Source organism: Dasypus novemcinctus, chromosome 18 (genome assembly GCF_030445035.2).
Source record: "Dasypus novemcinctus isolate mDasNov1 chromosome 18, mDasNov1.1.hap2, whole genome shotgun sequence".
Lineage (NCBI taxonomy): Eukaryota > Metazoa > Chordata > Mammalia > Cingulata > Dasypodidae > Dasypus > Dasypus novemcinctus.
This window is the reverse complement of record NC_080690.1, coordinates 66,624,237-66,645,729: the sequence shown is the minus strand read 5'-3', so window position 1 is coordinate 66,645,729 and position 21,493 is coordinate 66,624,237. Positions and strand designations below refer to the sequence as shown.

The window sequence follows — 21,493 nt, the reverse complement described above, 5'->3', positions numbered from 1 at the left end:
TCTATGTTCATCAGAGAGATTGGTCTGCAGTTTTCTTTTCTTGCATTTTTATCTGGCTCTGGTATTAGGGTGATGTTGGCTTCATAAAATGTGTTGGGTAATTTTCCCTCCTTTTCAATTTTTGGAAGAGTTTAAATAGGATTGGTGTTAATTCTTAAAATGTTTGGCTGAATTCATCTGTGAAGCCATCTGGTCCTGGACTTTTCTTTGCTGGGAGATTTTTGATGACTGATTGACTCTCTTTAAATGTGACTGGTTGTTGCATTCCTGTGTTTCTTGTAGAGTCAGTGTAGGTTGTTTGTGCATTTCTAAGAATTTGCCCATTTCCTCTACGTTGTCTAGTTTGTTGGCACACAGTTTCTCAGAGTATCCTTTTATCCTTTTTATTACTGGGCGGTCAGTCATGACCCCCCCCCCTTTTCATTTCTGATTGTATTTATTTGCATCTTCTCTCTTTTTTTCTTTGTTAGTCTAGTAGGGGTTTGTCAATTTTATTGATGTCAAAGAACCAGCTTTTGTTTTGTTGATTTTCCCTATTGTTTTTTTGTTCTCAAGTTCATTTATTTCTCCTCTAACTTTATTATTTCTTTCCTTCTGCTTGCTTTGGGATTTGTTTTTGTTCCTTTTCTAGTTTCTCCAATTCAGTTATATCTTTGGGTTTAGATCTTCTTTTTTTCCCAATATATGCCTTTGGGGCTATACATTTCCTTCTCAAACCTGCCTTCACCGTATCCCATAAATTTTGATAAGTTGTGTTCTTGCTTTCATTTGACTCAATATATTTACTGATTTCACTTGCAATTTCTTCTTTGACCCATTGATTTTTTTTTAAAACACTGACCAAGTTATTTACTAGTCAAGAATTTTCTTTTCAAGTTGTGTCTTTAAGATGTATCCATCCATATGTTTGGATTAAATTAAATTTATAATCAAAAACCTTTTGCTCAGAATTCTACTCTTAAGTATAAGCCATAACTTATCAAAGCATAGTCCAAACACTATATAATAATACTACCATTTAGATTGATATGCTTCATCTGAAAAACTTATCTTACACACAGGAGTTTTGCCGTTTCTCCAGAATAAATGTCCCCATGTCTAAAACTTTAAATGATAATCACAAAAGACAGATTCAAATAATTCATGCTACGCATTTTCCATCTGGTGTTGGAGCGCCATCTTCCTTCTCAGTTACGGTCTCTACAGTGCCCGAAGCAGACACAACAACCATTGTTTCATTCATTGAAGCTGTCTTTATTTCTCAACAATAGCTACACAAACAGCAATGATCTCATCACTTTCAAAGCCATAGTCAGAAATTTTACTCTGGAGAAAAATCTGTTACTTCTGACCATGATTCACTCTTTTTAATCCTCTCTACCACTTTCTGCTGCTCCTGGCCAGTTCTTGCCCAAGGAAGGTCTTCTTTCCATATTTCAGGGTTCATTGGATAGATGTAAAGGGCTACTTGAAAACTTTGAGTCGCTTCATCCATTTCGTCCTTAGGCGCTCTGTTGTCATATTGTTCTGTTGTCTTTCTTCTTATGCTTTAGTTTACCCTTCCTAATAATCTTCATTTCTAAACTCTTCTCCACATCTCTCATCCTTGTTTCTTCCTTTCAGGCTGCAGCACCCCCTGTAGTATCTCTTGCAAATCTCGTCTTTTGGTAACATATTCTGTCGGGTTTTGTTTGTCTGTGAAAATTTTGAACTCACCCTCATTTTTGAAGGATGACTTTGCCGGATACAGAATTCTTGGCTGGCAGTTTTTCTCTTTCAGTACCTTAAGTATATCATACCACTTTCTTTCCTCCAAGGTTTCTGATGGGAGGTTGGCACTTAATCTTATTGAGTTTCCCTTGTATGTGATGCTTTGCTTTTCTCGTGCTGCTTTTAGAATCCTCTTTAACTCTGGATATTTGTCATTCTGAATAGTAAGTGTCTTGGTGTAGGTCTATTAGAATTCTGTTTGGGGTGCGTTGTCCTTCTGGGATATTGATATTTATGTCCTTCATAAGTGTGGGAAGTTTTCAGCCATTAGTTCCTCATATTTTCTTTCTGCCCCTTTTCCATTCTCTTCTCCTTCTGGAACACCAATGATGCTTTGTGCATTTTGCATTGTCATTCAATTCCCTGAGACTCTGTTCCATTTTTTTTTCCCATTCTCTTCTCTTTCCGTTCTGCCTTTCTAGTTCAGATGTTCTGCCTTTGAAATCACTAATTCTGTCTTTAAGCAATTCAGAGCTGCTCTTATGTGCCTCTAATGAGGTTTTAATCTCATCCATCATGTCTTTCATTTCCATAAGGTCTGTTACTTTTCTTTGTAGGCTTTCAAATTGTTATTAATGCTCTCCCACTGTCTTCTTAATATCCTTTATTTCTTTTGTTATTTTTCTCCCTTTATCTCTTTAGTCGTATTTTCTTTAAAATCTTTGAAGTGATTTAGGAGAGTTGTGTGATTATCACTGATTAATTGTATTAACTTCTGTATCTCTTCAGGATGTTTGGTTTGTTCTTCTGTCTGGGCCATCGCTTCCTGTTTCCTAGTATGGCTTTTAATTTTTTGCTGATGTTTAGGCATCTGGATATGTTGGTGTATTTACTCTGATGGCTAATGTCTCTCTCTTGCCTATTCCTCCCCCCACCACACACACAATTCTTCTTTCATATTGAGTTCAACTTATTCTGTCTTTAAAATTGCCCAACTTAAGTTTTCAGAATCTGGCCAGTGACTCACAAGTAGGGTGCAGATTTTCTCCCAGCCGTTGGGTACAGAGCGCGCCGTTTTTGTCCCTGCAGTATCCAAACTGACCAGCAGATGGCGGTAGTGAGCGCACCTTTCCAGGGAGGTATTTCAGTCTTGGCTTTCCTATGTTCCTGTGTTGAGTTTCCGGATCAGAGATTCAAAGTGGGCTCTGCTGGTGAAATTCATTAAAGAAAAGCACCATGACCTCCCCTCCCTTTTCCCTTGAAACGGCTGACAGGGAGGAAGATGTCTGTTCCCCTCTCAGTGGGTTGCAGTGAGCCAGGGCTTTTACCCCAGCTTCACATCTTGGGGCTGGGGGAGGGGGGCCTTTTCGGGCTGTGGGGCCTTGGTAAATCATGTTTGTTTTTGGGGCTTCTTCATCTCTCTGTCACTCACCCTCCTGGGAGTTGTGTAGTACTGTCCTGGTTTGGTGACCCCTAAAGCAGGTCCCTCAGACAGCTTTTGGCTCCTTTTCCATTGTTTATGTTAGAGCATTCAGCTCTGCCTGTCAGCCAGACACCATCTTCCCACAGCTCCCTCCCCATTGATTCTTCTTTTTAAAGATTTAAATTCCCCCCTCCCCCGTTGTCTTCTCCCTGTGCTATTTGCTGTTTGTTCTTCTATGTCTATTAGTATTCACATTAGGTGGCTCTAGGAACCGATCCTGGGACCTTTCGGAGGGGGAGAGAGGTGATCATTCTCTTGCGCCACCTCAGCTCCCTGGTCTGCTGTGTCTGTTATTGTCTCTCCTCTGTGTCTCTTTTTGTTGTGTCATCTTGCTGCACCAGCTCTCCACATGAGCCAGCACTCCTGCGCAGGACAGCACTGTGCACAGGCAGCACTCTGCGTGGGCCAGCTCGCCACAGAGGCCAGCTTGCCTTCACCAGGAGGCCCTGGGTATCAAACCCTGGACCTCCTATATGGTAGATGGGAGCCCAATTGCTTGAGCCACATCCACTTCCCTCTAATGTGTTATTTTTTTTTAGTATCAGATAACCTTTTATTTTAAAAATTAATTTATCGACATATATCGCTCACACATAAACATACATAAACAGTAAGAGTATAGTAATAGTTGTGAACTTACAAATCAAACATAGAACGTCATACAGGACTCTCATAACTCATCCTACCACTAATACCTTGCATTGTTGTTAAATCTTTTTAATTAATAATTAAAGAGCATTGTCAAAATATTACTACCAGAGTATTTTCCCCCAACCCCCAAATTATCATTATCTTTATATCATTTGTATGTGAACATACATAAACAATTAAGTGTATAGTAAAAGTTGTGAACTTAGAAAGCACACATGCATAACATCGTACAGGGGTCCCATACATCAACTCTCCACCAATACCTTGAATTGTCATGAGATGTTTTTTTATAAATTATGAAAGAATTGTCAAAATCTTACTACTAATTATAGTCCTTATCTTACATTTGGTGTGTTTTTCCCCCAACCTACCCTATTATTATTTTTTAAATATATTTTTTTTATGACAGAAGTTATCAAATTATAAAACAGTCATGCACATGTGCAGAATTCCCAAACAACAGCCCTCTATCAAAACACCACACTGTGGTGGGACATTTGTTAGAGATAAGATAATGTCATCTGATTACTACCACGTCCATAGTGTACATTTGGCTCACATTTTCCATACTGCCTCATTATCAACACAGTACATCTTTGGCATAGATGCAAGAATATTATATTACTGCTAACCACAGTCCATCGGTCACTCCAGTTGTATTTTTCCCCTGCTTCTCCACATTCCCAACACACTGCAGTAGTGATGTACATTTGCTCTAGCTCACAAAGGACGCTCTTGCATCTGTACCATCAACCACAATTCTCATCCATCTCTTGCTTTACTGTGCTATTCAGTTCCTAGATTATTCTCCAGCATTCTGTCAATTGGCATTTACATACTAGACTACCATTTTCAGCTACATCCCCATTTATAAACTAGCTATTACTCACTATGTGTTACCATTCACTTTATATATCTCCACACTTTTAAAGAAAAGCTAATTAAAACTTCTATATACATTAAGCATCAGTAGTCTATCTTAGTCCTCCTCTCATCTCCTTTAAGAATCCACCACCTACTACCAGAGTCTTTTTTTTTTTAAGATAGATAGATTTGTTTGTTTGTTTGTTTACTTACTTATCTCCCCTTCCCTGCCCCCACCCCCAGTTGTCTGTTCTGTGTCCATTCACTATATGTTCTTCTGTGTCCGCTTGTATTGTCAGCGGCACCGACAATCTGTGTCTCTCTTTGTTGAGTCATCTTGCTGCGTCAGCTCTCCGTGTGTGCAGCGCCACCCTGGGCAGGCTGCACTTTTTTCATGCTGGGTGGCTCTCCTGGGGTACACTCCTTGCACATGGGGTTCCCCTACATGGGGGACACCCCTGCATGGCATGGCACTCCTTGAGCGCATCAGCATTGCCCGTGGGCCAACTCACCACATGGGTCAGGAGGTCCTGGGTTTGAACCTTGGATCTCCCATATCCACCAGGTCTTACAGATATTTTCCTACAATTTCTTCTAGAAACTTTATGGTTCTTGCTTTTTATTTTTAGGTTTTCGATCCATTTTGAGTTAATTTTTTGGTAAGGTAAGATAGGGGTCCTCTTTCCTTCTTTTGGCTACCATTTGTTGAATGGACTGTTCTTTCAGCACCATTTGTTGAATGGACTGTTCTGCCCGAGCTGTGTGGGTTTGACAGGCTAGTTAAAAATCACTTGACCATACATTTGAGGGTCTATTTCTGAATCATCAGTTGGGTTCCATTGGTCTATGTGGTCTGTCTTTATGCCAGTACCATGCTGTTTTTACAACTCTAGCTAGGTAATCTGATTTAAAGTCTGGAAATGAGGGTTCACTTTTCCTTTTTATGATGTTTCTGGCTATTCAGGATCTCTTACCCTTCCAAATAAACTTGATAATCATGTTTTCAGTTTTTTTGTTTGTTTCTGGTGGAATTTTTATTGGGATTGCATTGACTCTGTATGTCATTTTGAATAGAATTGATATCTTTTTTTTTTTAAAGATTTTATTTATTTTTTATTTATTTCTCTCCCCTCCCCCCCCCCCCCCCCCCCCGTTGTCTGCCCCTTGTGGCTTGTTGTGTGTTCTTCTGTGTCCCCTTGTATTCTTGTCAGCAGCACTGGGAATCTGTGTCTCTTTTTCTTGTGTCATCTTGCTGCACCAGCTCTCCGTGTGTGTGGTGCCACTCTTGGGCAGGCTGCACTTTTTTTCGTGCAGGGCAGCTCTCCTTGCAGGGTGCAATCCTTGTGCATGGGGCTTCTCTATGCAGGGGACACCCCTGCATGGCACGGCACTCCTTGCACACATCAGCACTGCATGTGGGCCAGCTCACCGCACAGGTCAGGAGGCCCTGGGTTTGAACCTTGGACCTCCCATGTGGTAGGTGGACACTCTATCAGTTGAGCCAAATCTGCTTCCCCAGAATTGACATTTTAATGATATTTAAATCTTCCAGTCCATGAGCATGGAATGTTCTTCCAGTTATTTGGACCTTTCTTGATTTCTTTTAACACTGAGTTGCAGTTTTTTGAATACAAGGACTTTACATCATGGTTAAGTTTATTTCTAAGTACTAGAGTTTTATCTGTCTTATTTTCACCACTCTTTTGACACTTTTAGTTACTTTTATTGATATGGTCTTCATTTCTAGACTCTCTTCCAGGCCCCTCTCTCCTGTCTTTTCTTTTCAGGATCTAGCACACCCTTTAGTATTTCCTGAAAAACTGGTCTCTTGCTTAGAATTTCTCTCAGTTTCTGTTTATCTGTGAATATTCTAATCTTGTCCTCATTTTTTAAAGACAGTCTTGCTGGATATAAGGTTCTTGGCTGGAAGTTTTTCTCTCATAGTATCTTAAATATATCACACCACTGTCTTCTTGCCTCCATGGTTTCTGGTGAGAAATCAGCACTTAATCTTATTGGATATTTCTTATATGTTAAGCATTGTTTTTCTCTTGCTGTTCTCAGAACTCTCTCTTTGTCTTTGGCATTTGACATTCTGATTAGTATGTGTCTCAGAGTTGGTCTATTCGGATTTTTTCAGATGGGAGTACATTGTGCTTCTTGGACATGGATATCTATGTCTTTCAATAGGGTTGGGAAATTTTCTACCATTATTTTTCAGATATTCCTTCTGCCCCTTTTCCCTTCTTTTCTCCTTCTGGGACACCAATGACATGTATGTTTACACACCTTTTGCTGTCATTTAGTCCCTGAGACTGTGTTCAATTTTTTCAATTCTTTTCTTCATCTGTTCTTTTGTATGTTCACTTTCAGAAGCCATTTCTTCAAGCTCACCAATCCTTTCTTCTGCCTCCTCAAATCTGCTGCTATAGGATTCCAATGTTTTTTAAATTTCATTTATTGCACCTTTCATTCCCATAAGATCTGCTATTTTTCTGTGTATGCTCTCAAATTCTTCTTTGTGCTCATCCAGTGTCTTCTTAATATCTTTAATCTATTTAGCCATCTCATTGAATTCATAAGGAGATTTGTTTGAACATCTATGATTAGTTGTCTCAACTCCTTTATGTCATCTGGAGGCTTATCTTGTTCCTTTAACTGGGTCATATCTTCCTGTTTCTTGGTACAGATTGTAATTTTTTGTCAGTGTCTTAGTATCTGGCTTACTAGAGTGTTTATTCTGGGTGCAGTGTTTCTCTTTAGTTTCAGGCTTCCTGCCCTTTCTTCCTTGCTGGTTGTGCAGCAGGAGCCAAGGATGTAGTTGGTGCTGTAAGCTGTGGAGGCTTAAGCTGTCCTCATTGCCCCAGGGACTGATGAAGCTTCTCACAACTTTTCCATTGCCAGGGGTAGGGACAGAGTCACAGCTGTGTGGAACAATCCAAGTCATGCAGGCCTAGACTGTAGTTGCTCAGAGAGACTGATGAAGCTTCCTGCCCTTTTCTCCCCTGCCTGGGGCGGGGATGGAGCTGCAGATGTGGGCAGCAATCTATGCAGTGCGGGTCCAAGATGACCACAGTTGCCCCAGTAACTTCTGATTATTCAGTCTGTGCCAGCCAGAGGTACCTGTAGCTACCTGAATAGGCTGGTGCAGGGCTCCTCAGCCTCCTCCCTGCCAGAGGTGGAGGTGCAGCCTAGTCTAGGGCTGCGGGCTGATCTGGGTGAAAGAAGCCAGTCCCTACCATCATTGTGATTTAGGTCAGCCCGGCTTCCCTTCATGCTGGGGCAGAGTCAAAATGGCAGCCACTGGCCTCTTTCCGACTTGGACAGATTCACACCCCGGCTGTTCCTAGGGTTATATCTTAGCCAGCCGAGTCTACCAATTGGTAGCCAGCCATCTCCTCCTCCCATTTTTGGGAAATGGAGCTTCCAATTCCAGCCATAGAACAGCTCCTGGGGCGGCTCGTGCCGCCAGAGTAGGATGATCACCATCCTCCGCAGCTTGGCTGGTAATTTCCGGGAGAGGCTGGCGCAGGTCCCCCCATCTTCCTCCCTGCCGGAGGTGGTGCTGGGGCCAAGGCTAGAGCTGCAATCTGATCTGGATGGAAAGAAGCTGGTCCCCACCAACCTGTGATTCTCAGTCTACCCCACTTCCCCTCGTGCCAGGGGTAGAGTTAAGATGGCGGCTACTGTCCTTTCTGACTTGGACAGGCTCAAATTTTAGCTGTTCTCAGGATTATGCTTTAGCCTGCTGAATTTACTCATCAGTAGCTGAAGTTGGTGTCCAACTGTCTCTCCCTCCTCTGTTTTTGGGAAGTGGAGCTTTCAGTTCCAGCCACAGAACAGCTCCTGAGGCAGCCTGTGCCTCCAGTGGAGGATGGGCACTGGCCTCCGTGGTGTGGAGCGCTTTACTTACAAGCCTTCTCTGCAGATGGGCAGTCTCCTTCCAGTCCTTCAAGGATGTTGCAGGATGCTCTTCAGGTTTCCTGGAGCCCCTAAACAGGTGCTTCAGCTAGCTCCAGAGCGCTCTGGTTGTTTACTAACTGCCCTATAGCAGGAGCTGACTAGGAACTCCTTACTCCATGGCCATCTTTCTTAGTTTGGCTTGTAATTTTTTGCTGGTGTCTAGGTAACTGATTATGATGGTGAGTTTACTTTGATGCTCAATTTCTCTCTCTTGTGCAGGGATTTAATTGCAGGAGGCTTGTTACTGCTGTTCTTTTATTCCTGGGTTCAATCTGTTCTAGGTCTTTAGGATTGTCCCTGTTAGTTGTTCAAATCTGAGCCATGTACTCAGTAATGGGTTGCAGACCCTCTTTCTAGGGCCTTGGGGAAGGAGGCTATGAAGGCTCAGAAATCCTCTTATTTACTTTTATTTATTTTAAAATATTTATTGATTGATTGATTGATGATTGAGGTTCCATGGGCTGGGGATTGAACCCATGACCTCATATGTCAGAAGCCAGCACTTAATCACTGAGCCACATCAGCTTCCCTGAGTTTGTTTTTTTCATTTGTTTTGTTTGTTTTTGTTTTTTTTTCAGGAGGCACCAGCAACCAAACCCCAGACCTCCTACATGGGAGGTGGGAGCTCAACCACTTGAGCCACCTCTACTCCCCACCTATTTACTTTTAGTTTCCTCTCATGCATTTCCTTGGTCTGCCAGCAGACGGCACTCATCAGCAGTTCAAAGCCTGGTCATTGTGTGTTCACTGAGTAATGGACTGGATCAGTGTGACAGAGGATCCTGCCCGGAGGCTAAGAGCCTCGCAGCCCAGACTTTCTCAGAGGCTGTTCTCCAACCTTTGCCCTATCCGGCCTGCAATAGCTCATGGGACACAGTAGACCAAATCTGTGGGCCCAAAGCTGGGTCAGCCTTAGGCTGTGTCCCTTTCTCCCTGTTCCTTGGGAGGTGGATTGTGGGGCTCCCTTTTTCTGTAGCCACAGGCCTGACCAGAGAATTCAGAGCTCTCTATGCCTAGGGTGGGGGAAGGGCAGCCTCCACTCATTGTTCTTTTCCTGTGCCCTTCTCTGTCCCGGGCAGCGTCCAGCCTTCCCCTGGTGTCCTGTACCCTAGAACATTTTTTTCCAGGCTGTTTCTGCATATCCTCTAGCTATTTTTCTGGGAGAGGAGAGGTCTCTTGTCCTCGAATCTGCCATCTTCCCGGAAGTCCTGTTACCCTCCACCCTCTTTTGTCTTACCTGACTCCTACTCATCTTTCAGATGCTTGCTCAAACCATCTCTCCTCCAGAAAGCTCTTCCTGATCCACCATCCTCTATGGGGTCCCACAGACTCCTGGGTAAACCAAACCTACCACCTTGGGTTGTCACTGACTGTTAATGGGTCTGTCTGCCACTTGACTGTGACCCCTGTGAGGGCAGGACCTGGGGTTTTCTTGGTCATATATGTATCTCCAATATCCCCTAGAATGAGGCTGGGCCCAGAGTAAATGCTCATTGTTGATTGAATGGGTTAATGGATGAATGAATGGATGGATGGATGGGAAGACTGACAGATGAGTGGGTAGATGGATGGGCAAATGAATGGGAAATGGGTTGATGTTTATATGGAAGGATGGATTGACTGATAAATGAGTAGTTGGTAGTGTAGATGGATAATTGAATGAGAGGTAAATTGATGGGTGAATGGAAGGAAGGGTGAGGAAATGGATGGATGATGGATGGATAGGTGAGCGAAGTGAATGGATGATTGGAGATCATGGATGGAGAGACCAATAGATAGATGCATGGATGAATGGACGAGTGGCTAGATCAGAAGGGTAGATGCGTAGGTGTTGGTTCAAATGGTTTAATGGATGATGGTAGGGTACTTGAGTAGGTGGGTGGTGCGTGGTTGGATGGGGTGGGTGGGTGGAAGGGTAGCTAGAAGGATGGAAAGATGGGTGGATGGAATGAATGGCTGTAGGCTCAAGAGCTCAAGCTGTTCTCCAGGGGCAGCTTCCCCATCGTCACCCTGCCCCATCCGCCCTGCAGGTGGGAACCGCATCACACAGGCGGTGCTGGGTGCCCACGATGGTGGTGTGTTTGGGCTCTGTGCCCTGCGGGACGGGACGCTGGTATCTGGAGGGGGCCGCGATCGACGGGTGGTCCTCTGGGGTTCCGACTACAGCAAGCTGCAGGAGGTAGAGGTGAGGAGGGGGCACGGCTCCAAGGAGGGTGGGGCGGCTTCCCCCGGCCCACCAGGGCTCCTGACGTTAGCCCCTCCGTTCCCCGGCCTGTCACCTGCACCCTGCCCTGCGTGTGTCCTGACCTCCCGTCCCCTCTCCCCCCACCCCAGGTGCCCGAGGACTTCGGCCCCGTGCGCACCGTGACGGAGGGCCAGGCAGACACGCTGTACGTGGGGACCACCCGCAACTCCATCCTGCAGGGCTCCATCCACACCGGCTTCTCGCTGCTGGTCCAGGTCCGCCCGCAGCTCCCTCTGCACCCCTCCCCAGCCACTTCTCTTCCCTGCACCCTCCATCCCTCCTTTCTTCCCACTCCCGTTTCTCCTTGCCTCCCTGCCCTGTCTCTTCTCCCTTGGCCTGGCAAGGATTTGTCTTCCCTTTACCTGTCCTTGCCTCATAACCCCACACTACTCTGACCCCTGACCCAAGACCCCCCAGAACTCCCTATGATCCAACAATTAATGGGTTACCTGGTAGCAGAGCAGGGAGTCCCAGGGCCCTGGCTGGGAGGAGGCACACCGCCTAGCCCAGGGCCTCACACCTTCCCAGGGCTCCTGGGCCTGTATTCTACCTGTAAGCTCAAATGCCCACCCCTCCCTCCCCAGTGTGCCATGCCCCTTACCCCCCACCCAATTACCAAACCCACCCGCTAAGAGATGGTGCAGTTAAGAATATGAATTCTGGAGTGTGATTACCTGGATTGAGATCCCAGCCCTGTGGCTTGTTTGCTGGGTGATGTCGAGCAAGCGGTGGCCTCTACAAAACGGAGATAATAACAGAACCGACAAGGATTCCATGAGTCAGTTCGTAGGAAGCATTTAGAATGGCCCTCGGTGTGTGGTACACGTGTGAGTCACCTTGGCCAAAATTGTCTCCTGTGCAATAGGCCCTCGCCCTCCTTGCCTTCCCTGCACTTTTCCTCCAACAGTCCAGCTGAAATCGTGCTGCTGCATTTCAAGTCCCCCCTCTGGCTCTGGTCTCCATAGGAAGAACTTGAAGGAAAACCAGAGGACCTTTCTAGGTGTCAAGGCCAGAAGGGATCTTAGCGATCCCATTTTCACAGTAAAAATAAGTAGCCACGTCCATTTTGTGAGCCTGGTCTCTGCACTGACCTATTAGCGCCCTCGATCTGTGACTTGAGAGAACACAATGCTGTGAAGCAGCTAGTAATATGATTGGCCCCACTTTACAGAAGATTAAACCGAGGCTCCATAAAGAAGTCGCCTGCCCAGGGACTCAGCCAGTAAATGTGAGCTGAGCATCAGCCCCAGCTTGGGCTGGCTCCTGCCTGCCGCTTGCAAACAGGAAAGCCAAGGCCCCCTTGCTGCGCGCTGTGGACAGCGTCTCCCTTGGGTCCCGCTACAGGCAGAGCATGTTGCCGGGGCTAGCGCAGCACTTTTTCCAGCATCAGGGTTGGAGTGGAAAAGGGCAGGATTGGCTGTCCCCATGCTGCTGATTTCGCCTTTTGCCAGGGCCACGTGGAAGAGCTGTGGGGCCTGGCCACGCACCCCAGCCGGGCGCACTTTGTCACTTGTGGGCACGATAAGCAGGTGCATCTGTGGAGCGCGGAGTCTCGCCAGCCCCTGTGGAGCAGGAGCATTGAGGTAAGGGGAAAGGGTCCAGCAAAACTGCCTACCTCAGCCCGTCAGGGTGCAGCACATCGAGCAGAAACCTCCTGATGTGTTTTTAAGTAGGAGGGGATTTAACACAGGGAATTCGGTGTTTGTAAACTTGTTCTAAGAGCTGGAGGAGCATATTCTCAACTGGAATAACACCCAGAACAAGAGAGGTGCGGAGTCAGAAACTATTGAATTCTAGAACATGCCATTGTAGTTGCAATCCAGAAACCACCAAGCTGTGGCTGCCGTAACCGTGAACCGTAGAGCCACGCCATCCAGTATGGTAACCACTAGCCACACGTGGCTCTTCAAACTTAAATTCATTAAAATTTAAATAGAATTGAAAATTCAGAGTCCTGGGTGTACTAGCCACATTCCATGGGCTGAAGAGCCACCTATGGCTACTGGCTACCATATTGGAAAACACAGATAAAGAACATCTCCATCGTTGCAGAAGATTCTATTGGACAGTCTTGCTCCAGAGCCTCCCAATGCTTGCTAAATTTGCACAGGCCAAAAACGGAGTCTCAGTGTCCTTTCAAAGTACACAAGGCTAATGACTGGCCACTGTGTAGAGGCAGAGAAATCTCATTGTTTTGGTGACCCAACTGGTAGGTAGAATGGCAGAGGCAGGGCCTCCACCTTCTGCCACCTGTTGCCAGCTAAAGCACATTGACTGTCAGACCCAAGTTAGAGCAGAAGACTGGTTGCAAGGGATTCTGGGAAATGTAGTCTTTAAGCTCCCCTGCTGCTGCAGGATGGAAGCACCCACCAAAAGGAAGGTGGTAGGTCTGCAGTGCCCACCCACACTGTCCTTTGGGGCTTTGCTCTAGCAGTCTCTGCAGGTTGCCCCTGATTCTGCATGGCCTTTGAACTTCTGTGAATTGGGGTTAGTGTCGCATGGAAATTATTAGAGGCATACATAATAATTGTCATCCCGGCTGCCTTAAAGGAACACCTATTCTATGCCCGATCCTGTGTTTCGCACCCCAATTCTCCAGTTAGCCAGGGATCACAGATGCCTGTGCTCCATCCTCAGACTGATTCACGAGCTCTGGGTCTGGGGCCAGGAGGCTTCAGGTTTTTTTGGGATTTTTTGTGTTTTGATTTTGGTTTTGTTTTTTGTTTGTTTGTTTGTTTTTGGAGGTACCTGGGCCAGGGATTGACCTGGGCCAGGGATTGAACCCTGGACCTCGTATGTGGGAAGCCGGCGCTCAACCACGGAGCCACATCGGCACCCCTGAGTTGGTTTTTTCATTTGCTTGTTGTTTAGGAGGCATCAGGAACAGAACCCAGGACCTCCCATGTGGGAAGCAGGCACTCAACTGCTTGAGCCCCATCCGCTCCCCAGTCTTGAATGTTTAACACACCCTCAGGTTGCTCTGACTCGGGTGGTCTGTGGCCCACGCTCCGAGAAATGGGCACTTGACTTGCATCACCTTTTCGACTCCTGCACCAAACTCCTCAGGGCAGTAGGGGTGATGGGTCCCCACTCAGAATCAGACTCAGAAAAGCAAAATTACTCGTCCCGCATTACAGTGCAGGAATCACAGCTGCCTTCAGGGAGTGCTTGCTGAGGGCTGTCATTGTGCAAGGGACCCTCCCAATGCTCAGAACAATCCTGGAAAGTAAGAAAGTGAGATTTGACTGTCTCCATTTGCCGAAGCAGGTAACTGGGGCTTGGACAGGGAACTTTACTTGATCAAAGTTACATAGCTATGGAGTGTCAGAGCTAAGGTTAGAGGCCAGGTTTGACTCCATGCTGCTCTATTGCTTGCAAACCAACCAAATGCCCCCAAAATCCAAAATTGGTAATACCCAGTGCTGATGAAGATGTGGAAAACTGGCACTGAGACATGGCTGGTGATAACTTGATATATTTTTATGGAGCATAAACTGATATATACCCAAAGCCTTAAAAATATGACTTTGGGGACTGCTGGGACCAGAAAATTACCTTAGAAAATCATCTTGGGTGAATAAAGACATAAGAGATTTAAAGCAGGGAGGAAAAAAAGGATCCGGAGTCTGTAGTAACAGGTTTAAAGTTTTCAGTTCTGGCTGATATTAAAGGAAAAGGGGATGTTTTCCAGGGTGTCTGGGGCAGCGGGGGAGGCCAAGAGCCCTCAAGCCAGGCTGAAGAGTTGGCTCTGAGGCAGGGGAATAGCCCAGTGGAAGTGGCAGTCCAGCTCCAGCCCTGGCTCTTCCCTCCTCTCCCCAGGACCCCGCCCACTCCGCTGGCTTCCATCCCAGTGGCTCTGTCCTGGCCGTGGGCACAGTGACTGGCAGGTAAAGCATTTGGAGAGGGTTTCTCTGCTCCTTGGGACATTGTCCCTAGACACCACCCCCCACCCCCTTTTACTGTCCCAAAGCCCATAGAGATTTTAATTGCGCCCCGACTGCTTGCCAGGCCCTGAGCTCCCAAGGTTCCTCTGGAATCAGCCTCTCCCCCAGACCTCACTGATCCCTCCCTGAGACCCCACAAATTCCTGCCCCGCTCTGCTCACCCCCCCATTCCTTCTCCCCCGAGGTGGTTACTGCTGGACACGGAGACGCACGACCTAGTGGCCATCCACACTGACGGCAATGAACAGATCTCGGTGGTCAGCTTCTCCCCAGGTAAGGGGCGGGGCTGGGGCCCGGGGCGGGGCAGGGCCTGGGAGCAAAGGCTGGGTGGGGAGGGCGGAGCCGGGGGCGGTAGGTCTGGAGGGGGGCTTGGCTAAGACTGCAGTGGGGGTGGAGTTGGGACTGCTGAGGAGCCTGGGGTAGGGGAGACTTGACTCTGAGCGAGAAGTGGGTGGAGCCAGGGTGCCTCCTCATAGCCCCTCCCCTCCCCCAGACGGGGCGTACCTGGCCGTGGGCTCCCACGACAACTTGGTGTACCTGTACACAGTGGACCAGGGTGGCCGCAAGGTCAGCCGCCTGGGCAAGTGCTTGGTGAGTGGGCAGTGGCCTCCAGTGCGGGGGATGCAGAATTAACCAATTTTCTACCCCATGCGAGCACAGCTTCAGCACTCAACTGGCTGCCCTGGTCATGTGGAAGAGCCTTAGCCCCGCCCACACCCCCTCCCGGTGTTCTGAGCCCGCCCCCCGTGTAGCCCCTCCCTTGCATTCTGAGCCCGCCCCTTCGTGTAGCCCCGCCCCGGACGTTCTGAGCGCACCCTCTGTCTTGCCCCGCCCCTCTGCGTCTAGCCCCGCCCACTTGGTCTCACGCCCTCTTGTTCCCAGTCCTTTTCGTCTGGCCCCGCCCGTGATAGTCTGGCCCCGCCCCCTCATTCCAGAGCCCACCGGTGGGCGCCTTTGGACCCCTGTGTTCTCACCCTGCCTCTGCATTTTTACTTCGGTCCCTTCCAGGGCTAATCACGCCCTCTCTCCTCGGCTCTGCCCGTCCAGCTCTGACTCCGCCCCTTCCCTCTCCCGCAGGGCCATTCCAGCTTTATCACCCACCTGGACTGGGCCCAGGACAGCAGCTGCTTTGTCACCAACTCTGGGGACTACGAGATCCTGTACTGTGAGTTCTCTGAGACCCAAAGGCCCCCTCGTTTGTATGAGCCTGTTGGCAGAGACTTCCCCGCGGGCTGGAATAGGAGGCTCAAGCTTTCTCCTTAGCCTTTTGTGTTCCACAGACCCCTTTGCCAGTCAGGTGAAAACCACAGACCCCGAAGTCCACGCTGGACTGTGTCTTATTTAATAGATCTATCACACCCGCACCAGCACGTCCCCACGAGAGTAATGTTGTTTTGAATTCCAGTGCAAGCCCACCCACCCTTGTTAAGAACCCCTGTTCTAGACTTTCTCCTGTGGCTGATTAACTCAGGGGAGGGCCCCACTTGAACAAATTCCTCCCTTTCTGGTTGGATGAGGGGGATGCAGGTTTTGAAGGAGATGGCCCTGATCAGGTTCGGGGGTGTCGGGACCCAGGCTCCTGTGCCCTTGGCCAGCCTGGAGCTGTGGAGCCCGCCCTGGACCGTCGCTTCCTCTGCCTTGTCCCTCAGTGTCCACTGTCTGTGAAATGGATGGGTTAAGTCAGTAGTTCTTCCAGCTCGGAACCCCTCCCCCGTTTTCTACCCAGGGGACCCCTCGACCTGTAAACAGATCACCAGTACAGATGCTGTGAGGAACAAGGAATGGGCCACAGCTACTTGTGTCCTGGGATTTGGAGTGTTTGGTAAGTTCTGGAAGACGGAGTTCCAGAGGTCCAGAGGTCCCACTGAGGACAGGAGTTCAAAAAAATATCCCTGACTGGTGGTCTTCCCAATCTTTTGTTGGTTACCTCGAGGGCAGGGCACTTCCCCCTTTCCTCATATGGGCAAGATTTGGGTAGAAGGAAGGGGTGGAGGGAGGTGGGTGCCGAGGTCCCCTGGAGCTGCCATGAAACGAGAGCAAATTGGGTGGGGACACCTGGCCCTGGGGCCCCTTTGCTTAGGCATTTAGGTGGCCATCACACACTCCTGAGCACCTTGGAGCCCAGGCTTGTGCTGGGGACACAGCAGTGACCACAGCAGCCTCCCCTCTGCCCTCCTGGGGCTCACAGTCCAGTGGGGGAGTCAGGCCTGTCCCCGGACAGTGAAAGCCGCAGACCAGCTGGGATGGTGATTCTCAGAGGGATGTTGGGCCTCAGCCTGGGAGGGAGTCAGGAGGGGCTTCCTGGAGGAGATGTCCATGCTAGGACATGGAGGATGAGGAGGTGCTTTCCAGGGACTGAAGGAGGAAAGGGAATAGCATGTGCAAATGCTCAGAGGTGACACAGAGCTTGGCATTTGGGAAAATGCAAGAAGTCAGGGTGGCTCAATATTGCAGAGATCACTGAGAGTGCCGGGGAAGGGTGGGGCTGGGGCAGCAGGCTGGGCCACGTCTGGCAGAGGCTTGGGGGGCATGGGAAGAAGCCAGAGCTTCTCCAGGGTGCATGGAAGACTTTTGAGCTGGGAAGGGACTGGGTCCAATTTATCTTCAGATCATTCCGACTCCCATTGCTGGCTCCAGCACAGCCGGGTGGGAGGAAGGCAGGGGGCCTGGGGCTGGGGCCTCCTCCTCCTGGGGTCTCTGGCCCCAGCTGACATCTTACTACTTTACTCCTCTCTCCCCCTCTTCTTGCCCATAGGGATCTGGTCTGAGGGGGCAGATGGCACGGACATCAATGCTGTGGCCCGCTCCCATGATGGGAAGTTACTGGCTTCTGCGGATGACTTTGGCAAAGTCCACCTGTTTAACTACCCCTGCTGTCAGCCTCGAGTGAGTCCCTCTGAGGGGCTGGTAGAGGTCGGAAAGGGGTGACAAGCAGGGTTGGGAGCAAGATTCAGAGAGCCCTGATCCAACCCCATCCCCTTTTGGGCCTCGGTTTCCCCATCTGTACCAGGAGGGCAGTGGGCTTCATTCCAAGGACCTTCCTTTCTCACGCTGACGGATGAATGTGCGAGTCTGGTGCCAAAGCCATGGCTCTCTAAAGCCCTGAGGTTCTGCAGTTCTGAGATCTTGGGTTCTTTTATCCTGACCAACTCAACAAATGTTTATTGAGCACCTACTCTGTGTCTGGGTGCAGGGGATCCAGCAGTGAGCAGGATCACTGCTGCACGGGGCTGACGTTCCCAGGGTGTGAGGGTTCCAAGATGCTGTGGCTCTAAGGGTTTTGGATTTGGAGCATCTGTGATTCTCCTGCAGTTCTAGAACAAGGGTCACAAACTCAAAGGTGCTGCATCAGGCAGGTGGCTAGAATGAGTGACTTGGGTGCGGAGTGAGGCAGTGGGGACCTTGGGGGGCACCCCATGGGGTGCAAGCTCAGTGTAGCCTGATCTTGGGAGTTTTTAAGAGAGGCCAGAAATCAGCATTTTAATGCAAACTCCCTCCATTTTTGAATGTCAGCAACTCTCTTTCCAAAAACACTGGCCTCGTATTCAACTCTTCCATGGGCCACCAGCAGATAACCTGTGTCTAAGCTAGAACTGGGCGTTCATTTTACCATTCTCCAGTTCAAACAGAAGAGCGGTTGAACATGTTACTGTGAAATTTTTCAGAGACAAAGCAGAGAGAGGCATCCCATGCCCCTGCTCTACCATATTACCCATGCCCAGTTCTCACCAGATTTGGAAAACTTGTTTCTTCTTTCTTGGCTCCTTTATTTTTCTGTAGTTCTATTAAACAAACTCCCTACATGACCTTTAGGCCCCTTAAAAAATTCAGATAGTTCTTACATCTCCACAAATCCATTCTCACACCGAATAATTAACACTAATTCCTTAATGGGATCTACTACCCAGTTCATATTCAGATTTCCTGGATTGTCACAGAAACGGCCTAACCAGTAGCTTTGTTTGAAATTCAGTTGTGTCTCAGATCCCTTCATGGAGAAGAGCCTGGCCTTTGTCACATCCATCGTTTTTCATGCCATTGACTTCATGGAGAAAGCGACTGGTTTTGCTGTTGGTTGTTAATGTACCAGGAGGGGGGTAGGGTCAAGTGAGGTGGGATCACTTGACCTTTGACCTCCTCCTTTCCTTATAACAGGCACTGAGCCACAAATACGGGGGACACAGCAGCCACGTGACAAACGTGGCCTTCTTGTGGGACGACAGCATGGCCCTGACCACGGGGGGCAAGGACACCAGCGTGCTGCAGTGGCGGGTGGTCTGAAGTGCGAGTCCCAGGGGCCCGGGACTGGGAGGAGTCAAGGCGGCAGGGCCGGGCTGCTATTTTCGGGAGATGTCTATTGCCGAGTAGAGTAATATATACCCAGAGTATGTCTATAGCAGAGGGGCTTATGGGGTGGGTGGGTGGACTGGCAGAGGGCTCTTATTTATCGGGGTGGAGAGAAGGGTCACATTGCCTTGGGGGAGCCATTGGGGCATTTGGTTTGGTTTTGTGGGGTTTTTTATGTTTATTATTTTATATCATCCAGAAATAAAGACATATGCACTGAAGTGGAATGTCGGTGTCTGCCGATTTGTTTGGTGTGTGTGCATAGATCGTGGTGTGTCTGTAAGAGTATACGTGGGGAAGCAGATGTGGCTTAAGCCATTGGGCTCTCGTCTACCATATTGGGGTTCCCAGGTTCAGTTCCTGGGCCTCCTTGTGAAGGCGAGCTGGCCGGCGCCATGGAGAGCTGGCCCGCACTGTGAGCTGACGCAATGAAAAGACACAGAGGAAAGACAATGAGAGAGACAACAAACCAGGGAACCGAGGTGGCTCAAGCGATTGAGTGCTTCTCTCCCACATTGGAAGTCCCAGGATGGGTTCCTGGTGCCTCCTAAAGAGAAGACAAGCAGATACAGAAGAACACACAGCGAATGGACGCAGAGGACAGTGAGTGCAGGTGGCAAGGGGAGGCGCAAAAAATATTTATTTTAAAATAGTATATGTAGGGAAACGGACTTTGGCCCAGTGGTTAGGGCGTCCGTCTACCACATGGGAGGTCCACGGTTCAAGCCCCAGGCCTCCTTGACCCGTGTAGAGCTGGCCCATGCGCAGTGCTGATGCGTGCAAGGAGTGCCGTGCTACACAGGGGTGTCCCCCGCGTAGGGGAGCCCCACGTGCAAGGAGTGCGCCCATAAGGAGAGCCGCCCAGCGCGAAGGAGGGAGCAGCCTGCCGAGGAATGGCGCCGCCCACACTTCCCGTGCCACTGACGACAACAGAAGCGGACAGAGAAACAAGACGCAGCAAAAAGACACAGAAAACAGACAACCAGGGGAGGGGAGGGGAATTAAATGAATAAAAATAAATCTTAAAAAAAAATAAAATAAAATAGTATATGTGTGTGTTGCAGTGTTTGTGGTGAGGGACAGTTATTACTTAGTTATTATTACTTAATTATTTGCAAGTGACAAAAAACACACGTCACTCTGGCCCAAAGAGAACTCACTTGGGCCACACAGCCAGACAAGGAAGGTCAGGGAGGCCCCTGGGACTTCCAGCCAATGAACCAGGGATTTGAGGGTTCCCAGGACCCTCCCGCCATCCCTTTTCTGACTTCCGGTGAGTTGGCAGTTATCTCTGGGACCAGCATTCCCCCTCCGAGAGAAGACAACCATTCCCTGAGGCCCCAAGTCCAATGATTCCAGGGAAGGGCCATGATTGGCTTCTGACTAGATCGGTCAGCAGGTTGGTCTACTGTTAATTGGCTTGGTGTGGGTGAAGACCCACCCCCAGACCAATGGTTGTCACCAGGGAGTAGGATTGTGTGCAAACATGGAAGCTTCCTCCTGATCCACAGCATGGGAGAAGGAATGTATTCACAGGGGTGGGTTGTTAAGAAAATAGGTATCTGGGAGAGTGCAGTGTTAGGAATCTGGATGTGGAAAAAGACAGAAAACTGACTCGGCAACACACACAATAAAAAGAAGTTACTAGTTCCTGGAACTGAGTGGTCCAGGTGGGACCCAGATGGAGTCAGGGGCTTAACTGTGGTTATTGGCTGTTCTGGGTTGAATTGTGTCCCCAGAAAACTCACGTTCAGGTCCTAAGCCCTGGTCCTGTGACTGTGACCTTATGAGGAAAAAGGGACTTGGAAGATGAGGAAATTTGGACGTGGAGACAGACACTAGGGGGAAAATGCCATGTGACAAGGGAGGCAGAGACCAAAGTGCTGTGGCTATAAGCCAAGGAATGCCAAAGATAGTGGATGCCTTGGTGTCCCAGCTGCTATGACGCATACCACACGACAGGTTGGCTTAACCCCAGGAATTTCCTGGCTCTTGGTTGCAGAGACTGGCAGGCCGGCCTCCTTCAGGAGCTGTGGTGCTCTGGCCAGCCAGCCGGCCAGCCTCGGGTTCCTTGGCTTTCTCGTCACATAGCAGTGTTCTCTCCTTTTTCTTCAATTCCGGTGGCTTCCAGCTTCTGCTGCTCCGTGTGGCTTTCTCCTCATAAAACCTCCAGTAACGAGTAAGGCCCAAGCTCATTCGATTGACACCTTACCTGAAAACACCTGCCCAAGGTCCTATTGACAATGGGTTCACGGCCCCAGGAATGGACTGAAAGTGAGAACATGG

At 48.7% G+C, this 21,493-nt stretch overlaps 1 protein-coding gene across 10 annotated transcripts in view; it reads left to right on the top strand.

Moving 5' to 3' along the window:
- Positions 1 to 19,434, top strand: part of EML2 (EMAP like 2) — a 36,800-nt gene extending 17,366 nt beyond the window's left edge. For 9 of the 10 annotated variants that reach the window (XM_058280444.2, XM_071209341.1, XM_071209338.1 and 6 more), the window contains 10 exons: positions 10,702 to 10,856; positions 11,006 to 11,131; positions 12,368 to 12,499; positions 14,736 to 14,803; positions 15,045 to 15,133; positions 15,354 to 15,451; positions 15,938 to 16,025; positions 16,587 to 16,682; positions 17,616 to 17,746; positions 19,016 to 19,434. In XM_058280444.2, the coding sequence (XP_058136427.2) occupies positions 10,702 to 10,856; positions 11,006 to 11,131; positions 12,368 to 12,499; positions 14,736 to 14,803; positions 15,045 to 15,133; positions 15,354 to 15,451; positions 15,938 to 16,025; positions 16,587 to 16,682; positions 17,616 to 17,746; positions 19,016 to 19,141 (1,109 nt within the window). In that variant the 3' untranslated portion in view covers positions 19,142 to 19,434. The remainder of the gene's footprint in view (positions 1 to 10,701; positions 10,857 to 11,005; positions 11,132 to 12,367; positions 12,500 to 14,735; positions 14,804 to 15,044; positions 15,134 to 15,353; positions 15,452 to 15,937; positions 16,026 to 16,586; positions 16,683 to 17,615; positions 17,747 to 19,015) is intronic. The other variant, XR_011646379.1, reaches the window with a different exon arrangement.
- Positions 19,435 to 21,493: the final 2,059 nt, after the last annotated feature.